This window comes from Electrona antarctica, assembly GCF_951216825.1.
Source record: "Electrona antarctica genome assembly, chromosome: 16".
NCBI classification, from domain to species: Eukaryota; Metazoa; Chordata; class Actinopteri; order Myctophiformes; family Myctophidae; genus Electrona; species Electrona antarctica.
This window is the reverse complement of record NC_136797.1, coordinates 4,330,496-4,349,047: the sequence shown is the minus strand read 5'-3', so window position 1 is coordinate 4,349,047 and position 18,552 is coordinate 4,330,496. Positions and strand designations below refer to the sequence as shown.

Sequence of the window (18,552 nt, the reverse complement as noted above, 5' to 3'; positions counted from 1 at the left end):
TCGATGGTGTCTAGTCTACAGAACAGAAAGAGCGTGGAGGTCTTAAGGCCAGCTCCTGTTCGATGGTGTCTAGTCTACAGAACAGACAGAGTGTGGAGGTCTTAAGGCCAGCTCCTGTTCGATGGTGTCTAGTCTACAGAACAGACAGAGTGTGGAGGTCTTAAGGCCAGCTCCTGTTCGATGGTGTCTAGTCTACAGAACAGAAAGAGTGTGGAGGTCTTACGGCCAGCTCCTGTTCGATGTGTTCGATGGTGTCTAGTCTACAGAACAGAAGAGTGTGGAGGTCTTAAGGCCAGCTCCTGTTTGATGTGTTCGATGGTGTCTAGTCTACATAACAGAAGAGTGTGGAGGTCTTAAGGCCAGCTCCTGTTTGATGTGTTCGATGGTGTCTAGTCTACATAACAGACAGTGTGGAGGTCTTAAGGCCAGCTCCTGTTCGATGGTGTCTAGTCTACATAACAGACAGTGTGGAGGTCTTACGGCCAGCTCCTGTTTGATGTGTTCGATGGTGGCCTCCAGGCCTCTGGTCCCCTTGGTGGCTTCGTCCTCCACGGCTTTCACCGTCTTCAGCAACGACGTCACGTTGGTCACCATCACCTGCAGCAGCAGAGGGACATCACAGAGAGAGGATTACATGGAGCAGCAGAGGGACAGAGAGACATCACAGAGAGGATTACATGGAGCAGCAGAGGGACAGAGAGACATCACAGAGAGGATTACATGGAGCAGCAGAGGGACATCACAGAGAGAGGATTACATGGAGCAGCAGAGGGACATCACAGAGAGGATTACATGGAGCAGCAGAGGGACAGAGAGACATCACAGAGAGAGGATTACATGGAGCAGCAGAGGGACAGAGGGACATCACAGAGAGAGGATTACATGGAGCAGCAGAGGGACATCACAGAGAGGATTACATGGAGCAGCAGAGGGACATCACAGAGAGAGGATTACATGGAGCAGCAGAGGGACATCACAGAGAGAGGATTACATGGAGCAGCAGAGGGACATCACAGAGAGAGGATTACATGGAGCAGCAGAGGGACATCACAGAGAGGATTACATGGAGCAGTAGAGGGACAGAGGGACATCACAGAGAGACATCACAGAGAGAGGATTACATGGAGCAGTAGAGGGACATCACAGAGAGAGGATTACATGGAGCAGTAGAGGGACATCACAGAGGGACATCACAGAGAGAGGATTACATGGAGCAGCAGAGGGACATCACAGAGAGAGGATTACATGGAGCAGTAGAGGGACATCAAAGAGGGACATCACAGAGAGAGGATTACATGGAGCAGCAGAGGGACAGAGGGACATCACAGAGGGACATCACAGAGAGAGGATTACATGGAGCAGTAGAGGGACATCAAAGAGGGACATCACAGAGAGAGGATTACATGGAGCAGTAGAGGGACATCAAAGAGGGACATCACAGAGAGAGGATTACATGGAGCAGCAGAGGGACATCACAGAGAGAGGATTACATGGAGCAGTAGAGGGACATCACAGAGGGACATCACAGAGAGAGGATTACATGGAGCAGTAGAGGGACAGAGGGACATCACAGAGGGACATCACAGAGAGAGGATTACAGGGAGCAGCAGAGGGACATCACAGAGGGACATCACAGAGAGAGGATTACAGGGAGCAGCAGAGGGACATCACAGAGAGAGGATTACATGGAGCAGCAGAGGGACATCACAGAGAGAGGATTACATGGAGCAGCAGAGGGACAGAGGGACATCACAGAGAGAGGATTACATGGAGCAGCAGAGGGACATCACAGAGAGAGGATTACATGGAGCAGCAGAGGGACATCACAGAGAGAGGATTACATGGAGCAGCAGAGGGACATCACAGAGAGAGGATTACATGCAGCAGCAGAGGGACAGAGGGACATCACAGAGAGAGGATTACATGGAGCAGTAGAGGGACAGAGGGACATCACAGAGAGGATTACATGGAGGGACAGAGGGACATCACAGAGAGGATTACATGGAGCAGTAGAGGGACAGAGGGACATCACAGAGAGAGGATTACATGGAGCAGCAGAGGGACATCACAGAGAGACATCACAGAGAGAGGATTACATGGAGCAGCAGAGGGACATCACAGAGAGAGGATTACATGGAGCAGCAGAGGGACATCACAGAGGGACATCACAGAGAGAGGATTACATGGAGCAGCAGAGGGACAGAGGGACATCACAGAGAGAGGATTACATGGAGCAGCAGAGGGACAGAGGGACATCACAGAGAGAGGATTACATGGAGCAGTAGAGGGACAGAGGGACATCACAGAGAGAGGATTACATGGAGCAGCAGAGGGACATCACAGAGGGACATCACAGAGAGAGGATTACATGGAGCAGCAGAGGGACATCACAGAGGGACATCACAGAGAGAGGATTACATGGAGCAGCAGAGGGACAGAGGGACATCACAGAGAGAGGATTACATGGAGCAGCAGAGGGACATCACAGAGAGAGGATTACATGGAGCAGCAGAGGGACATCACAGAGAGAGGATTACATGGAGCAGCAGAGGGACAGAGGGACATCACAGAGAGAGGATTACATGGAGCAGTAGAGGGACATCACAGAGGGAGGATTACATGGAGCAGTAGAGGGACATCACAGAGAGAGGATTACATGCAGCAGCAGAGGGACATCACAGAGAGAGGATTACATGGAGGGACAGAGGGACATCACAGAGAGGATTACATGGAGCAGCAGAGGGACAGAGGGACATCACAGAGAGGATTACATGGAGGGACAGAGGGACATCACAGAGAGGATTACATGGAGCAGTAGAGGGACAGAGGGACATCACAGAGAGAGGATTACATGGAGCAGCAGAGGGACAGAGGGACATCACAGAGAGAGGATTACATGGAGCAGCAGAGGGACATCACAGAGAGAGGATTACATGGAGCAGTAGAGGGACATCACAGAGAGAGGATTACATGGAGCAGCAGAGGGACAGAGGGACATCACAGAGAGAGGATTACATGGAGCAGCAGAGGGACATCACAGAGAGAGGATTACATGGAGCAGTAGAGGGACATCACAGAGAGAGGATTACATGGAGCAGCAGAGGGACAGAGGGACATCACAGAGAGAGGATTACATGGAGCAGCAGAGAGACATCAAAGAGAGAGGATTACATGGAGCAGTAGAGGGACAGAGGGACATCACAGAGAGGATTACATGGAGGGACAGAGGGACATCACAGAGAGAGGATTACATGGAGCAGCAGAGGGACATCACAGAGAGAGGATTACATGGAGCAGCAGAGGGACATCAAAGAGAGAGGATTACATGGAGCAGCAGAGGGACATCACAGAGAGAGGATTACATGGAGCAGTAGAGGGACAGAGGGACATCACAGAGAGAGGATTACATGGAGCAGCAGAGGGACAGAGGGACATCAAATAGAGAGGATTACATGGAGCAGTAGAGGGACAGAGGGACATCAAATAGAGAGGATTACATGGAGCAGTAGAGGGACATCACAGAGAGAGGATTACATGGAGCAGTAGAGGGACAGAGGGACATCACAGAGAGAGGATTACATGGAGCAGTAGAGGGACATCACAGAGAGAGGATTACATGGAGCAGTAGAGGGACAGAGGGACATCACAGAGAGAGGATTACATGGAGCAGTAGAGGGACAGAGGGACATCACAGAGAGACATCACAGCACGTGCGTGCGCGTGTGTGTGTGTGTGTGTGTGTGTGTGCGTGCGTGTGGAGCTGACCTTGGCAGAGCTCTTCAGCTGTAGCATGGCGGGGTCGTCGTGGGGTTTTCCCGCTGCTGCCTTGGTGGCGCTGATGAGGTCGCCCAGCGCCTTGGCCACGTCTTTAACGGCGTTGATGAGCACCACCTGGAAACCATTACATATGTTAAAACACCTGATGAGGTCGCCCAGCGCCTTGGCCACGTCTTTAACGGCGTTGATGAGCACCACCTGGAAACCATTACATATGTTAAAACACCTGATGAGGTCGCCCAGCGCCTTGGCCACGTCTTTAACGGCGTTGATGAGCACCACCTGGAAACCATTCAATATGTTAAAACACCTGATGAGGTCGCCCAGCGCCTTGGCCACGTCTTTAACGGCGTTGATGAGCACCACCTGGAAACCATTACATATGTTAAAACACCTGATGAGGTCGCCCAGCGCCTTGGCCACGTCTTTAACGGCGTTGATGAGCACCACCTGGAAACCATTACATATGTTAAAACACCTGATGAGGTCGCCCAGCGCCTTGGCCACGTCTTTAACGGCGTTGATGAGCACCACCTGGAAACCATTCAATATGTTAAAACACCTGATGAGGTCGCCCAGCGCCTTGGCCACGTCTTTAACGGCGTTGATGAGCACCACCTGGAAACCATTCAATATGTTAAAACACCTGATGAGGTCGCCCAGCGCCTTGGCCACGTCTTTAACGGCGTTGATGAGCACCACCTGGAAACCATTCAATATGTTAAAACACCTGATGAGGTCGCCCAGCGCCTTGGCCACGTCTTTAACGGCGTTGATGAGCACCACCTGGAAACCATTCAATATGTTAAAACACCTGATGAGGTCGCCCAGCGCCTTGGCCACGTCTTTAACGGCGTTGATGAGCACCACCTGGAAAACATTCAATATGTTAAAACACCTGATGAGGTCGCCCAGCGCCTTGGCCACGTCTTTAACGGCGTTGATGAGCACCACCTGGAAACCATTCAATATGTTAAAACACCTGATGAGGTCGCCCAGCGCCTTGGCCACGTCTTTAACGGCGTTGATGAGCACCACCTGGAAACCATTCAATATGTTAAAACACCTGATGAGGTCGCCCAGCGCCTTGGCCACGTCTTTAACGGCGTTGATGAGCACCACCTGGAAACCATTCAATATGTTAAAACACCTGATGAGGTCGCCCAGCGCCTTGGCCACGTCTTTAACGGCGTTGATGAGCACCACCTGGAAAACATTCAATATGTTAAAACACCTGATGAGGTCGCCCAGCGCCTTGGCCACGTCTTTAACGGCGTTGATGAGCACCACCTGGAAACCATTCAATATGTTAAAACACCTGATGAGGTCGCCCAGCGCCTTGGCCACGTCTTTAACGGCGTTGATGAGCACCACCTGGAAACCATTACATATGTTAAAACACCTGATGAGGTCGCCCAGCGCCTTGGCCACGTCTTTAACGGCGTTGATGAGCACCACCTGGAAACCATTACATATGTTAAAACACCTGATGAGGTCGCCCAGCGCCTTGGCCACGTCTTTAACGGCGTTGATGAGCACCACCTGGAAAACATTCAATATGTTAAAACACCTGGAATTGATTTGATTATTTATTATGGACATGGTGTCCACGGAGGAGGCGTCCATAGTGGACATGGTGTCCACGGAGGAGGCGTCCATAGTGGACATGGTGTCCACGGAGGAGGCGTCCATAGTGGACATGGTGTCCACGGAGGAGGCGTCCATAGTGGACATGGTGTCCACGGAGGAGGCGTCCATAGTGGACATGGTGTCCACGGAGGAGGCGTCCATAGTGGACATGGTGTCCACGGAGGAGGCGTCCATAGTGATTATTTATTATGGACATGGTGTCCACGGAGGAGGCGTCCATAGCGCTCGCATGCAGCATTTATTAACCCCTTTAGACCCGAGGACAATTCTACAAATGTCTTCTAAACCGTTTTAGAAGACAGTTTTCGGAAAAACCTATGTTTCTATATCAGTGGTTCTCAAACAGTTTCATGTCAAGGACCCTCCAAAAATATATGTATTTGGCCGCCGACCCCCATCAGAAAATATGTTGTTCCAGGGACCCCCTCCCCCCCAGAAGCAAAGATTTGAGTTAAAAACGTTCACTCTGAAAGAATATATATTCAAAGATTTGCCACATTTTCACGATTTAAAAAAAAAATAGCAGACCTAAAAGTTCATAGCACACCACTCGGTGCCGCGCTATGAGCTTGTAGATCTGCTATTTTTCAATAGCTAAATTATAACAATGTTTAAAACACCAAAATGGGTTCCCGCCCACAATGGGTTAACACAGTGTTCAAACTGATCAACTGTTGCTGTGCTCAAAACCCGAGCGTTGATCGCTATGAGTTTGTAGATCTGCTCTTTTTTTTTTTAATCGTAAAAATGTGGCACAAATCTTTGAATATATATTCTTTCAGAGCGATCGTTTTTAACTCAAATCTTTGCTTCTGGGAGGAGGGTCCCTGGAACAACATATTTTCAGATGGGGGTCGGCGGCCAATTGTATATAATTTTTGGGGGTCCTTGACATGAAATATTGAGCACCACTGATATAGAAAGGTGAGGTATTTCAGAAAACCGTCAGAATTTAGAAGACATTTTTTCTAATTTCGACGTCAGGCCTAAATGGTTTAAGTGATAAATGGCTCTATAGTGAATGAGTGATAGTCAGGGGCGGGGGGGGGGGGGGGGGGGGGGAGGGGGGCAAGGTGACGGACCCTAGTTACAGGTAGATGAGTCGTGAAAACTCCTGCATCTGATCATCCATTTATTCCATTAGATTATTAGACCATAGACTATTTTTTATTTCATCCAGAGTGAAGACATTCTCCGAGGTAAATGAGTTATGTTTTAGTTATTTCAAATATGCTACTGGCTGTATTCTTCTTGGAAAAATACACAAAGATACTCCTATGGAAAGGCTACATTATTTTACTTATATTGACCAATTTAGTAGGTTTTAGTATAGCCTATGTAAGGTTTAACCTCGTCAGATAATCCCCACATAGCGTACATTTACGAGAAATTCAAAGTTTCAAAAGTAGGCTAGTAGTAGTTGTGAATTAGCAAACTGGACATTTGGTCTGAATGTTTCCTTTACACTCGCGTTTGGCTTCTGTTTTCGCCAAAGTTTTTATTCAACCCGTTTAATTTCAAGGACCCCCGGTTTGACATGCATATTAGTCTATAGACTCCCAGACTCTGGGACCCCAATTCATATTGTAAAATCAATGTGAATTTCAGGTCCATTTGGTTCCATTTGTACACTCTCAGTGTTACAGACCCATAAAGGGTCCATTGGTTTCCAAACTATCATTTAGCTGCAGGGGACCCCCTGGAACTCCCTCAAGGACCCCTGGGGGTCCCCGGACCCCCCACCGTCCTACAGACTACTGTACCTGCGTCTCGGGGTCCTCTGCCCCCAGGCTGGCAGCCCCCAGTTTGACCACGTCGGCCAGCTTGGTGATGGTGAGGACGGAGGACTGGGCGGCCTGCGCCAGCCTCTCCTGACTGGCCCCGGCTCCCGACACCAGCAGCTTGGTGTCCTCCACCAGAGCCTTGGCCGTCTTCAGGATGTGCTCTCTGTGGGGAGAACGCACACAGCTCTGTTATGTCTCTAGTAGGGATGTCACTGATACGTTCCCCATCCTATCCCGATACCACCATGTCTGCAGTGTTAGCCGATACAGATACGTTCCCCATCCTATCCAGATACCACCATGTCTGTGTTAGCCGATACCGATACGTTCCCCATCCTATCCCGATACCACCATGTCTGTGTTAGCCGATACAGATACGTTCCCCATCCTATCCTGATACCACCATGTCTGTGTTAGCCGATACAGATACGTTCCCCATCCCATCCCGATACCACCATGTCTGTGTTAGCCGATACAGATACGTTCCCCATCCTATCCTGATACCACCATGTCTGTGTTAGCCGATACAGATACGTTCCCCATCCTATCCTGATACCACCATGTCTGTGTTAGCCGATACAGATACGTTCCCCATCCTATCCTGATACCACCATGTCTGTGTTAGCCGATACCGATACGTTCCCCATCCTATCCTGATACCACCATGTCTGTGTTAGCCGATACAGATACGTTCCCCATCCTATCCTGATACCATGTCTGTGTTAGCCGATACCGATACGTTCCCCATCCTATCCTGATACCATGTCTGTGTTAGCCGATACCGATACGTTCCCCATCCTATCCAGATACCACCATGTCTGTGTTAGCCGATACCGATACGTTCCCCATCCTATCCTGATACCATATCTGTGTTAGCCGATACTGATACGTTCCCCATCCTATCCTGATACCACCATGTCTGTGTTAGCCGATACAGATACGTTCCCCATCCTATCCAGATACCACCATGTCTGTGTTAGCCGATACCGATACGTTCCCCATCCTATCCAGATACCATGTCTGTGTTAGCCGATACAGATACGTTCCCCATCCTATCCTGATACCATGTCTGTGTTAGCCGATACAGATACGTTCCCCATCCTATCCTGATACCATGTCTGTGTTAGCCGATACAGATACGTTCCCCATCCTATCCTGATACCATGTCTGTGTTAGCCGATACAGATACGTTCCCCATCCTATCCTGATACCATGTCTGTGTTAGCCGATACCGATACGTTCCCCATCCTATCCTGATACCATGTCTGTGTTAGCCGATACCGATACGTTCCCCATCCTATCCTGATACCATGTCTGTGTTAGCCGATACAGATACGTTCCCCATCCTATCCAGATACCACCATGTCTGTGTTAGCCGATACCGATACGTTCCCCATCCTATCCTGATACCACCATGTCTGTGTTAGCCGATACCGATACGTTCCCCATCCTATCCAGATACCACCATGTCTGTGTTAGCCGATACCGATACGTTCCCCATCCTATCCTGATACCATGTCTGTGTTAGCCGATACTGATACGTTCCCCATCCTATCCTGATACCATGTCTGTGTTAGCCGATACCGATACGTTCCCCATCCTATCCTGATACCATGTCTGTGTTAGCCGATACCGATACGTTCCCCATCCTATCCTGATACCATGTCTGTGTTAGCCGATACCGATATGTTCCCCATCCTATCCTGATACCATGTCTGTGTTAGCCGATACCGATACGTTCCCCATCCTATCCTGATACCATGTCTGTGTTAGCCGATAGATACGTTCCCCATCCTATCCTGATACCATGTCTGTGTTAGCCGATACAGATACGTTCCCCATCCTATCCTGATAACATGTCTGTGTTAGCTGATACCGATACGTTCCCCATCCTATCCTGATACCATGTCTGTGTTAGCCGATACAGATACGTTCCCCATCCTATCCTGATACCATGTCTGTGTTAGCCGATACAGATACGTTCCCCATCCTATCCTGATACCATGTCTGTGTTAGCCGATACAGATACCAGTGTTACAACTTACAATGTAGGCATTTAGCAGACGCTCTTACCAGAGCGACTTACATTAAGCAAGAACAAAAAGCATGGCAATACATCACATACATATAAAAGTAGTTATCATGAACATGCATAAGCTAAGTATGAAACCGTGGAATATCTATATAATGAAACTATATAAACTATACATACTATACTATACTATACGTACTATAAAAGTGCTATGACTACATAAAATGCAATTCTAGTGCTGTCTACGTAACATGCTATAAGTCTGTATAAAATGCTATCTAAGTCTACATAAAGTGCTATCTAAGGGGTGATCGCGTGTTGTGTTTATAGCCATCTAGCTATATACGTATATATTGTGTAGTGTTTATAGCAGAGTCCTCACTCATATGTGCACTTGCAGTTTGGGCAACTCCACATGCCCCAACATTTTATTTACCTGCCATAGTGTCAACGCCTTACCCCTGTGTCGGATCGCTGGCTAGACTGGCATATTCGCCGATACGACCCGATATGACAAATATACTGACAAATACTTTTCCGATACCGATACAGTATCGGGACATCTCTAGTCTCATTAGAAGGCGGGTGTAAGTGCCATCCAACCGGTTCTCTCATTTATTTGAAAGTGTCCATGTCTCGGAGCCATAGAGGAGAAACGGTCGTCCTAAATATTTTTACTTTGAACATTTTACTAAGCTGGGACGACCAGATCTTATGCATGTCATTGCAGGCTGACCAGGCCATACCCTTCATAGTTTGACCAGATCTTATGCATGTCATTGCAGGCTGACCAGGCCATACCCTTCCTAGTTTGAAAGTCCTTTTGGGAAGAAGATATATATGAACCCAAATACTTGTAGTCATCAACCCGTTTCAGAGGAGCGTTGTTAAGTGTTTTTAAAATGTGGTTATTGTTGGATTTGCATATATTTCCATATTCAGTTTGTCTCGTTGAAATGTATAATGGGTGTAACAAGCTATATTTTTATGGAATGGAGCAGCGATGGCGAACCTGCCTCGCCGCGGTTATCGCAGTAACCTATACCTGTGATCGGCGAAGGTCTCCGAGTTCTCTCGGTTGAGCGTGCCGGCCGTGGCGAACATGATGGTGGTGTCCAGGTCGGCGATGATGCCCGCCACGGCGCTGGCCGCCGTGATGCACGCCTGGGTGCCGCGGTTACCCGCCTGGAGGGCTGCCAGCACGTAGGAGACCTGGAGAGAGAACACAGTTACCATACGGTACGGTTACCCTGACCCTGGAGAGAGAACACAGTTACCATACGGTACGGTTACCCTGACCCTGGAGAGAGAACACAGTTACCATACGGTACGGTTACCCTGACCCTGGAGAGAGAACACAGTTACCATACGGTACGGTTACCCTGACCCTGGAGAGAGAACACAGTTACCATACGGTACGGTTACCCTAACCCTGGAAGGCTGCCAACACGGATACAATGGGTGAGAGGGTTGGAGACACTTGCTGCGCTTGTGTCTCACCACGCCTCTCACCCATTGCAAAATCCACGGTAACCTGAGACTTCTTGTGGCTTATTGCTTTAGTATACTCTGTCTCTATCACCTCACCTTTGCGTGCGCTCTCTATCACCTCACCTTCTCAGAGACTTTGCGTGCTCTCTCTATCACCTCACCTTCTCAGAGACTTTGCGTGCTCTCTCCATCACCTCACCTTCTCATAGACTTTGTGTGCTCTCTCTATCACCTCACCTTCTCAGAGACTTTGCGTGCTCTCTCTATCACCTCACCTTCTCAGAGACTTTGTGTGCTCTCTCTATCACCTCACCTTCTCAGAGACTTTGCGTGCTCTCTCTCTCCATCACCTCACCTTCTCAGAGACTTTGTGTGCTCTCTCTATCACCTCACCTTCTCAGAGACTTTGCGTGCTCTCTCTCTCCATCACCTCACCTTCTCAGAGACTTTGCGTGCTCTCTCTATCATCTCACCTTCTCAGAGACTTTGCGTGCTCTCTCTCTCTATCACCTCACCTTCTCAGAGACTTTGCGTGCTCTCTCTATCACCTCACCTTCTCAGAGACTTTGCGTGCTCTCTCTATCATCTCACCTTCTCAGAGACTTTGCGTGCTCTCTCTCTCTATCACCTCACCTTCTCAGAGACTTTGCGTGCTCTCTCTATCATCTCACCTTCTCAGAGACTTTGCGTGCTCTCTCTCTCCATCACCTCACCTTCTCAGAGACTTTGCGTGCTCTCTCTCTCCATCACCTCACCTTCTCAGAGACTTTGCGTGCTCTCTCTATCATCTCACCTTCTCAGAGACTTTGCGTGCTCTCTCTATCACCTCACCTTCTCAGAGACTTTGCGTGCTCTCTCTATCATCTCACCTTCTCAGAGACTTTGCGTGCTCTCTCTCTCTATCATCTCACCTTCTCAGAGACTTTGCGTGCTCTCTCTCTCCATCACCTCACCTTCTCAGAGACTTTGCGTGCTCTCTCTATCATCTCACCTTCTCAGAGACTTTGCGTGCTCTCTCTATCACCTCACCTTCTCAGAGACTTTGCGTGCTCTCTCTATCATCTCACCTTCTCAGAGACTTTGCGTGCTCTCTCTCTCTATCATCTCACCTTCTCAGAGACTTTGCGTGCTCTCTCTATCATCTCACCTTCTCAGAGACTTTGCGTGCTCTCTCTCTCTATCACCTCACCTTCTCAGAGACTTTGCGTGCTCTCTCTCTCCATCATCTCACCTTCTCAGAGACTTTGCGTGCTCTCTCTCTCTATCACCTCACCTTCTCAGAGACTTAGCGTGCTCTCTCTCTATCACCTCACCTTCTCAGAGACTTTGCGTGCTCTCTCTATTAAAGTTCTCAACGGGCCCAAAAATTATGGCCCGACCCTACCCTAACTGGGTCGACCCGAGGCTCGGCCCGACCCTAAAAATTACCGTAATGTTAAGCCCGAAGCCCGAAAAAAGCCCGACAGAAAAATAAAGAGAGAAAAAAAAAGCAGCGCGACGCGTTGTGAGCTTGTAGATCAGCGTTGCGGCGCAGTGGCGCCGTGTTTCAGTGTGAAAGTGAGAACGGAGATCAACGGATTTATCGAAATAAAGGATGTATGTAACTCACGTTAGGATAGGCTATTAATGTTCCATAACTTCCATTTCCAATCATTCTAATGGATTCCATACAGTGGTGGTGGTGGTGACTGGTGAGTAAACACGAATAGCAGCTGCAGCTCCCTCCCTTAAGTTTCCTCTGAAGTGAAGTTGCTTTACGTGTAGCGTGTAGTTATATATCACCATGGATCGTTTGGTGAGGTTGATTAATAATTAGGTTTTATTCATCGCAGCCAGCTGGGTTAACGAGACTCAGTGCAACATGACGAAAACCTGACGCTTCTTCAGCTGTGATAATCCGATTGATTTTATAAAATATTTAAGCATATGGCAACTTGGCAAGTTAACTGGTGGTGGTTAGCTCGTTTGATGCGCAATCGCGGAAAATCACCGAGCCCGAGGCTCGGCCAGACTAATTAGCATAATATTTTGGGCCCGGCCCGGCCCGAAAACGTCGGGTCGGGCTCGGGCAGAGTTTGAGAACTTTACTCTCTATCACCTCACCTTCTCAGAGACTTTGCGTGCGCTCTCGATGAGCTCCTTCTTGGTGAAGGTGTCAGAGGGACTGCACTGCAGAGCCCCTGCCTTGGTGACCAGGCCGGTGCAGCTGAAGCCCAGCTCCCCCACCTGCTTCTTGATGTGGCAGCCGATCTGTTCTCACACACACACACACACACACACACACACACACACACACACACACACACACACACACACACACACACACACACACACACACACACACACACACACACACACACACACACACACACACACACACACACACACACACACACACACACACACACACACACACACACACACACACACACACACACACACACACACACACACACACACACACACTTTAGCACCAAATGTATTCACCGAAAATAGCAACGGGTCGCATTGAGACCCGACGTCAGCTTCTAGATTTCCAGCCAAATCTTCACCAATTTATGACACTACACCAGAGTTTATGGGGCTCCATTTTTTGACCTTGGGTCAAGACTAGACACAAGAGTTTATAACTTTTTGAATTACTTTGATATCTGATCTGTGATCATAATAATAATAGCACACATTTTGTCAAACAATATCACCCAAAATCCATCATCTAACCACTCTGATCGGGATTAATATACGGTCAGATATCGGGTGGATTACTACAGAGATGATACTATACGGTGGATTACTACAGAGATGATAATATCGGGTGGATTACTACAGAGATGATAATATACAGTGGATTACTACAGAGATGATAATATCGGGTGGATTACTACAGAGATGATAATATACAGTGGATTACTACAGAGATGATAATATCGGGTGGATTACTACAGAGATGATAATATACAGTGGATTACTACAGAGATGATAATATCGGGTGGATTACTACAGAGATGATAATATACAGTGGATTACTACAGAGATGATAATATACAGTGGATTACTACAGAGATGATAATATCGGGTGGATTACTACAGAGATGATAATATACAGTGGATTACTACAGAGATGATACTATACAGTGGATTACTACAGAGATGATAATATCGGGTGGATTACTACAGAGATGATAATATACAGTGGATTACTACAGAGATGATAATATCGGGTGGATTACTACAGAGATGATAATATACAGTGGATTACTACAGAGATGATAATATCGGGTGGATTACTACAGAGATGATAATATACGGTGGATTACTACAGAGATGATACTATACGGTGGATTACTACAGAGATGATAATATCGGGTGGATTACTACAGAGATGATAATATACAGTGGATTACTACAGAGATGATAATATACAGTGGATTACTACAGAGATGATAATATCGGGTGGATTACTACAGAGATGATAATATACAGTGGATTACTACAGAGATGATAATATACGGTGGATTACTACAGAGATGATAATATACGGTGGATTACTACAGAGATGATAATATCGGGTGGATTACTACAGAGATGATTATATACGGTGGATTACTACAGAGATGATAATACACGGTGGATTACTACAGAGATGATAATATACAGTGGATTACTACAGAGATGATAATATACGGTGGATTACTTCGGCGTTCTCGGCTGTGATGGCAGCGTATTTGGCCTCGCCGGCCAGATCTCCAAACTCATTGGTCAGCTGGTTGGCCAATCCTCCGAGGTCATCGGGGTTGGTGTTGGACTTGGTCACCTAGGGAGAGAAAGAGAGAAAAACATCTCTTCAGTCATAAGAGCTCTACCAAAGTCACTTAACCCATTCTGGGCGGGAACCCCTTTTGGTGTTAGCATTATGTTATGCTTTAGCTATTGAAAAATAGCAGAACTACAAGCTCATAGAGGTCTGCAATTTTTGAAAAGTCGAAGAACGACTGACATAGAAACATAGCTTTTTCAGAAAACTGTCAGGATGTAGAAAATATTTTTAGAATCTGATCTCAGGTCAAAATGTGTTAAGTATATACAAGATAAAAAGGACAGACAAGAGACCATTACCATTTAGTATTTTATCAATCATTGATTCATTCATTCTAATTGTAGAGTAGCCAATACTTTTTCCTCTTTTTTGTGCCAATTAAGTCGACTAGTAAACTAGGCAACTAGTCAACTAGTAAAAATGACTAGAGGTGAATGCCCTAGTATTAGCAATTTGTATAAATATACATTTACTACACCATTTACTATAGAACTTAAAAGACTAGTCTAGTAAAAGTGTGTGAAGCAGTCGGTCCTTCTAGTTCCTCACCATCTCCTGCACGGTGACAGCGATGGCCTTGGCCGTGCGGACCATGGTGGTCTGGTAGTCCACGAAGGTGCCGTCGGGCTCCCCGGGCTGCTCCTCCATATTGCTGATGGCCAGCGTGATGCTGTCCACCATGCCGCCCACGGCGCCCGCCGCGCTGGCCGCCTCAGACAGCGTGGCGCCCAGGTCGTCCACCGCCTCCGTCATCATCTGGACGGACTCCTCCAGGGCCTCCTGGGTGTGGGCCGCCTGGATGGGGGGGGAGAGAAGAGAGGGTGTTGATTTTGGCAGCAAAATTAGATTTTAGTTTTTGTCATAGTCTAGTTGTCTTGAATATTTTAAATAATTTTTTATCCCACGATTTTGTAACCCATTTTTCACCCCTGTGTCAATTATCTAATGTGATCCTGGGCTCTACACACCCTCCGCCAACCTAGTCCCCATATATGGGGGACATGGGGAGAGCAACGGACTTGAACTCATGCTTCCTTCATGCCTGAGTGTCCAAGTTGCTCCTTTACACCTGACAGGGGGGAGTTTCCCTGGTTGGACGTAGCGCGTGGAAGGAACACGTTATTCCAACCAGTTCCTTTCCCCTCCATCAGGCGCCCCGGCTGGCCAGGGTGAGGCAGTTTAGAGACCAGGATTACTGCATGTTTTTTGTGAGGGTACCTACCCTAGGGGACACGGGGAGAACATGCAAACTCCACACAGAAAGGCCCTTTCGGGTATGGGCACTGATGACGTGGAGGAGACGACATGCCACCAGCACACACAGCGTCCCGAGCGGGAATTGAACCCAGGACCTTCTAGCTGTGAGGCGACAGCACTAACTGTGCCACCGTGCCCCCGTCTTGAATATTTTTCATTATAGTTTTAGTCACATTTTAGTCACCTGGAATGTATGTTTTAGTGTTAGTCTAGTTTTAGTCGACTAAATCTACTGTTGATTTAGTCGACTAAAATGTATTTTGGCGGGGCTTGATGCCGTCGTAATGGCTCATTTTACGCTTGCTGAACAGAGCCGATTGTGACGCGTTGTGAGCTTGTAGATCGGCTATTTTCAGCATGCAACCAAGTGTAAAATTACTTGTATTTTTCTTATACTGGATCTCTCGTCCACTAGTCCCTTACTAACAGTCTAGTTTTTAATTTGTTGACGAAATTGTCAATATATTTAGTTTAGTCACCATAGCTTAGTTTTCATTTAGTTTACATTTAGTTTTCGTCAGTGAAAAAAAAAGGTAGTCGACGGTGAATTTTTCGTCATAGTTTTAGTCGACGAAATCAACACTGGGTTCTGTATGGACAGAGAGAGAGAGGTATTCTCCATCATCTGCACCGACTCCTTGGGTTCCATTGTGGCCCATTAAACAATTAACAGCCAACCAGAAATGTTTGAATTAACCGACCCTGTAAAAGTGGCAGTACTTTGGGGTGGAAAGGAGCCAGCTGGAAAGGAGCCAGCTGAGGTGGTTCGGGCATCTGGTTAGGATGCCTCTCGGCTGCTCTGGAGAGGGAAGTCTGGAGCACTCTGGTGGAGCTGTTGCCCCCACGACCAGACTACGGATAAGCGGTTGAAGATGGATGGATGGATGGATGGACTTTGGGGTTGGGTTAGGGTAAGGGTTATCAGGGTCACTGTACCTTAGGGTTATCAGGGTCACTGTACCTTGGGGTTATCAGGGTCTCTGTACCTTGGGGTTATCAGGGTCTCTGTACCTTGGGGTTATCAGGGTCACTGTACCTTGGGGTTATCAGGGTCACTGTACCTTGGGGTTGCCTCCGGCCTCCTTGGCCGTGTAGAGCATCTGCAGGGCGGACTCGGCCAGCGTCTTGGTCTGGTCCAACACCGCCATCTGCTGCTGGCTGTTGAGCATCTTGGAGGCCATGCTGATGGACGTCATGATGAGAGGCTCAAAGTAGCTGGCCATCTGAGACACCTGGGAGAGGAGAGGAGAGGGTATATATAGTATAGTAAAAAAATAAATGAAATATGCATAATATGTATCATTTGTATGGCGGCTAGACGTTCACCTTGTGTCCCAGCTGGGAGGCTTCTGAGCGAGCAGCGATGGCCACCGGCTCGATCAGGTTGCTGATCTCCTGGACCGACGCTGCCATCTGCTCGTGGAGAGCCTGAAACACACACACACCGTGGGGATTAGAACACTGTTCCCTAAACCACTGGTCATGTTAGCATAGCATGTTAGCATAGCATGTTAGCATAGCCTGAAACACAACACCGTGTGGATTAGAACACTGTTCCCTAAACCACTGGTCATGTTAGCATAGCATGTTAGCATAGCATGTTAGCATAGCCTGAAACACAACACCGTGTGGATTAGAACACTGTTCCCTAAACCACTGGTCATGTTAGCATAGCATGTTAGCATAGCCTGAATTATATTATTATGGCATTTCCATCTCTGGGACCCTCAATTTATATTGTAAAAATCAGTGTTCATTTAACAAACAATTTAGGAGAGTTGTGCAATTGCTCAATAGAAAGGGCTTTTATAATACAGTATAAGTATAGCCTTGGTCCTGAGCTTGAACGTAGCGTTGCGTTATGAGAGTATACTTTACAACGTTCAGTCAGTTGACATTGCGAGAGACTCGCCTGTCAAAATCAGCTGATCTACCAGTTCATGCGGTGCATCGCAGAGCACCGCGTTCACCAATGTAAGCTTGGAGATCTGTGCATTTTGCGGGCCTGTGATGACGTTTTTCACCCGAGGTGAAATATTTCCTTTTGCCTTATATGGCGTGCAATGGGCGTGGAATGTTCTATCGATACAGGCGACACCAGGCCAATCGCTTGGGAAAGAGAATACAAGGAAGTAGATACACCGGCACAAATTAAGCCATTATACGCCACCTTTGGTGAATGACTCGTGGTGTTGATCGGGACGGAATATACACGCTTCCTTTCTGCACTTTACACCTGGTCGTAAAATGTCCTTTGTGAATATGGCCCGTAGTGTGTACCTCTTGGGAGACATCTTATGGGGTGGGTTAGGGGTTAGTGTACAGTAGGGTGGGGGTGTAGTGTACAGTACCTCTTGGGAGACGTCCTCCCGTGGGGTGAGCTGCTGGCTGATGGCAGCCAGCGAGGCCTGGTCCACCTCTCTGATGCAGCCGTTCAGAACCTCGATGGCCTCGTCACACTCCCTCTGACCTGGAGCCTTCTCTCTGTCACACACACACACACACACACACACACACACACACACACACACACACACACACGGAGCGCATATGAGCTGACAACGACTTGTGCAGTTCGCACGTCCGTAAATACCTCGGCATGTCATCGCGTAGTGGATCAGATTCACAGAGCCGACACAGAATGTGATACCATGCTTACAGTGCACGTACGTGCACTGGGTCAAGGGTCAAGGCCGCGGCCAGGCTAACTAAACGCGCGGCGTCGACAACCTTCTTGTGATGTC

General features: G+C 47.9%; 1 protein-coding gene across 1 annotated transcript in view; it reads right to left on the bottom strand.

The window, feature by feature from the left end:
- LOC306940293 (talin-1-like) overlaps window positions 1–18,552 on the bottom strand; it is a gene marked incomplete at its 5' end in the record, with an annotated part of 110,410 nt that overhangs the window by 50,918 nt on the left and 40,940 nt on the right. Inside the window, 10 exons of the mRNA XM_079525314.1 lie at window positions 481–597; window positions 3,766–3,891; window positions 7,191–7,374; window positions 10,289–10,455; window positions 12,838–12,984; window positions 14,429–14,548; window positions 15,101–15,346; window positions 16,870–17,040; window positions 17,135–17,236; window positions 18,160–18,292. Coding sequence (XP_079381440.1) covers window positions 481–597; window positions 3,766–3,891; window positions 7,191–7,374; window positions 10,289–10,455; window positions 12,838–12,984; window positions 14,429–14,548; window positions 15,101–15,346; window positions 16,870–17,040; window positions 17,135–17,236; window positions 18,160–18,292 — 1,513 coding nt within the window. The remainder of the gene's footprint in view (window positions 1–480; window positions 598–3,765; window positions 3,892–7,190; window positions 7,375–10,288; window positions 10,456–12,837; window positions 12,985–14,428; window positions 14,549–15,100; window positions 15,347–16,869; window positions 17,041–17,134; window positions 17,237–18,159; window positions 18,293–18,552) is intronic.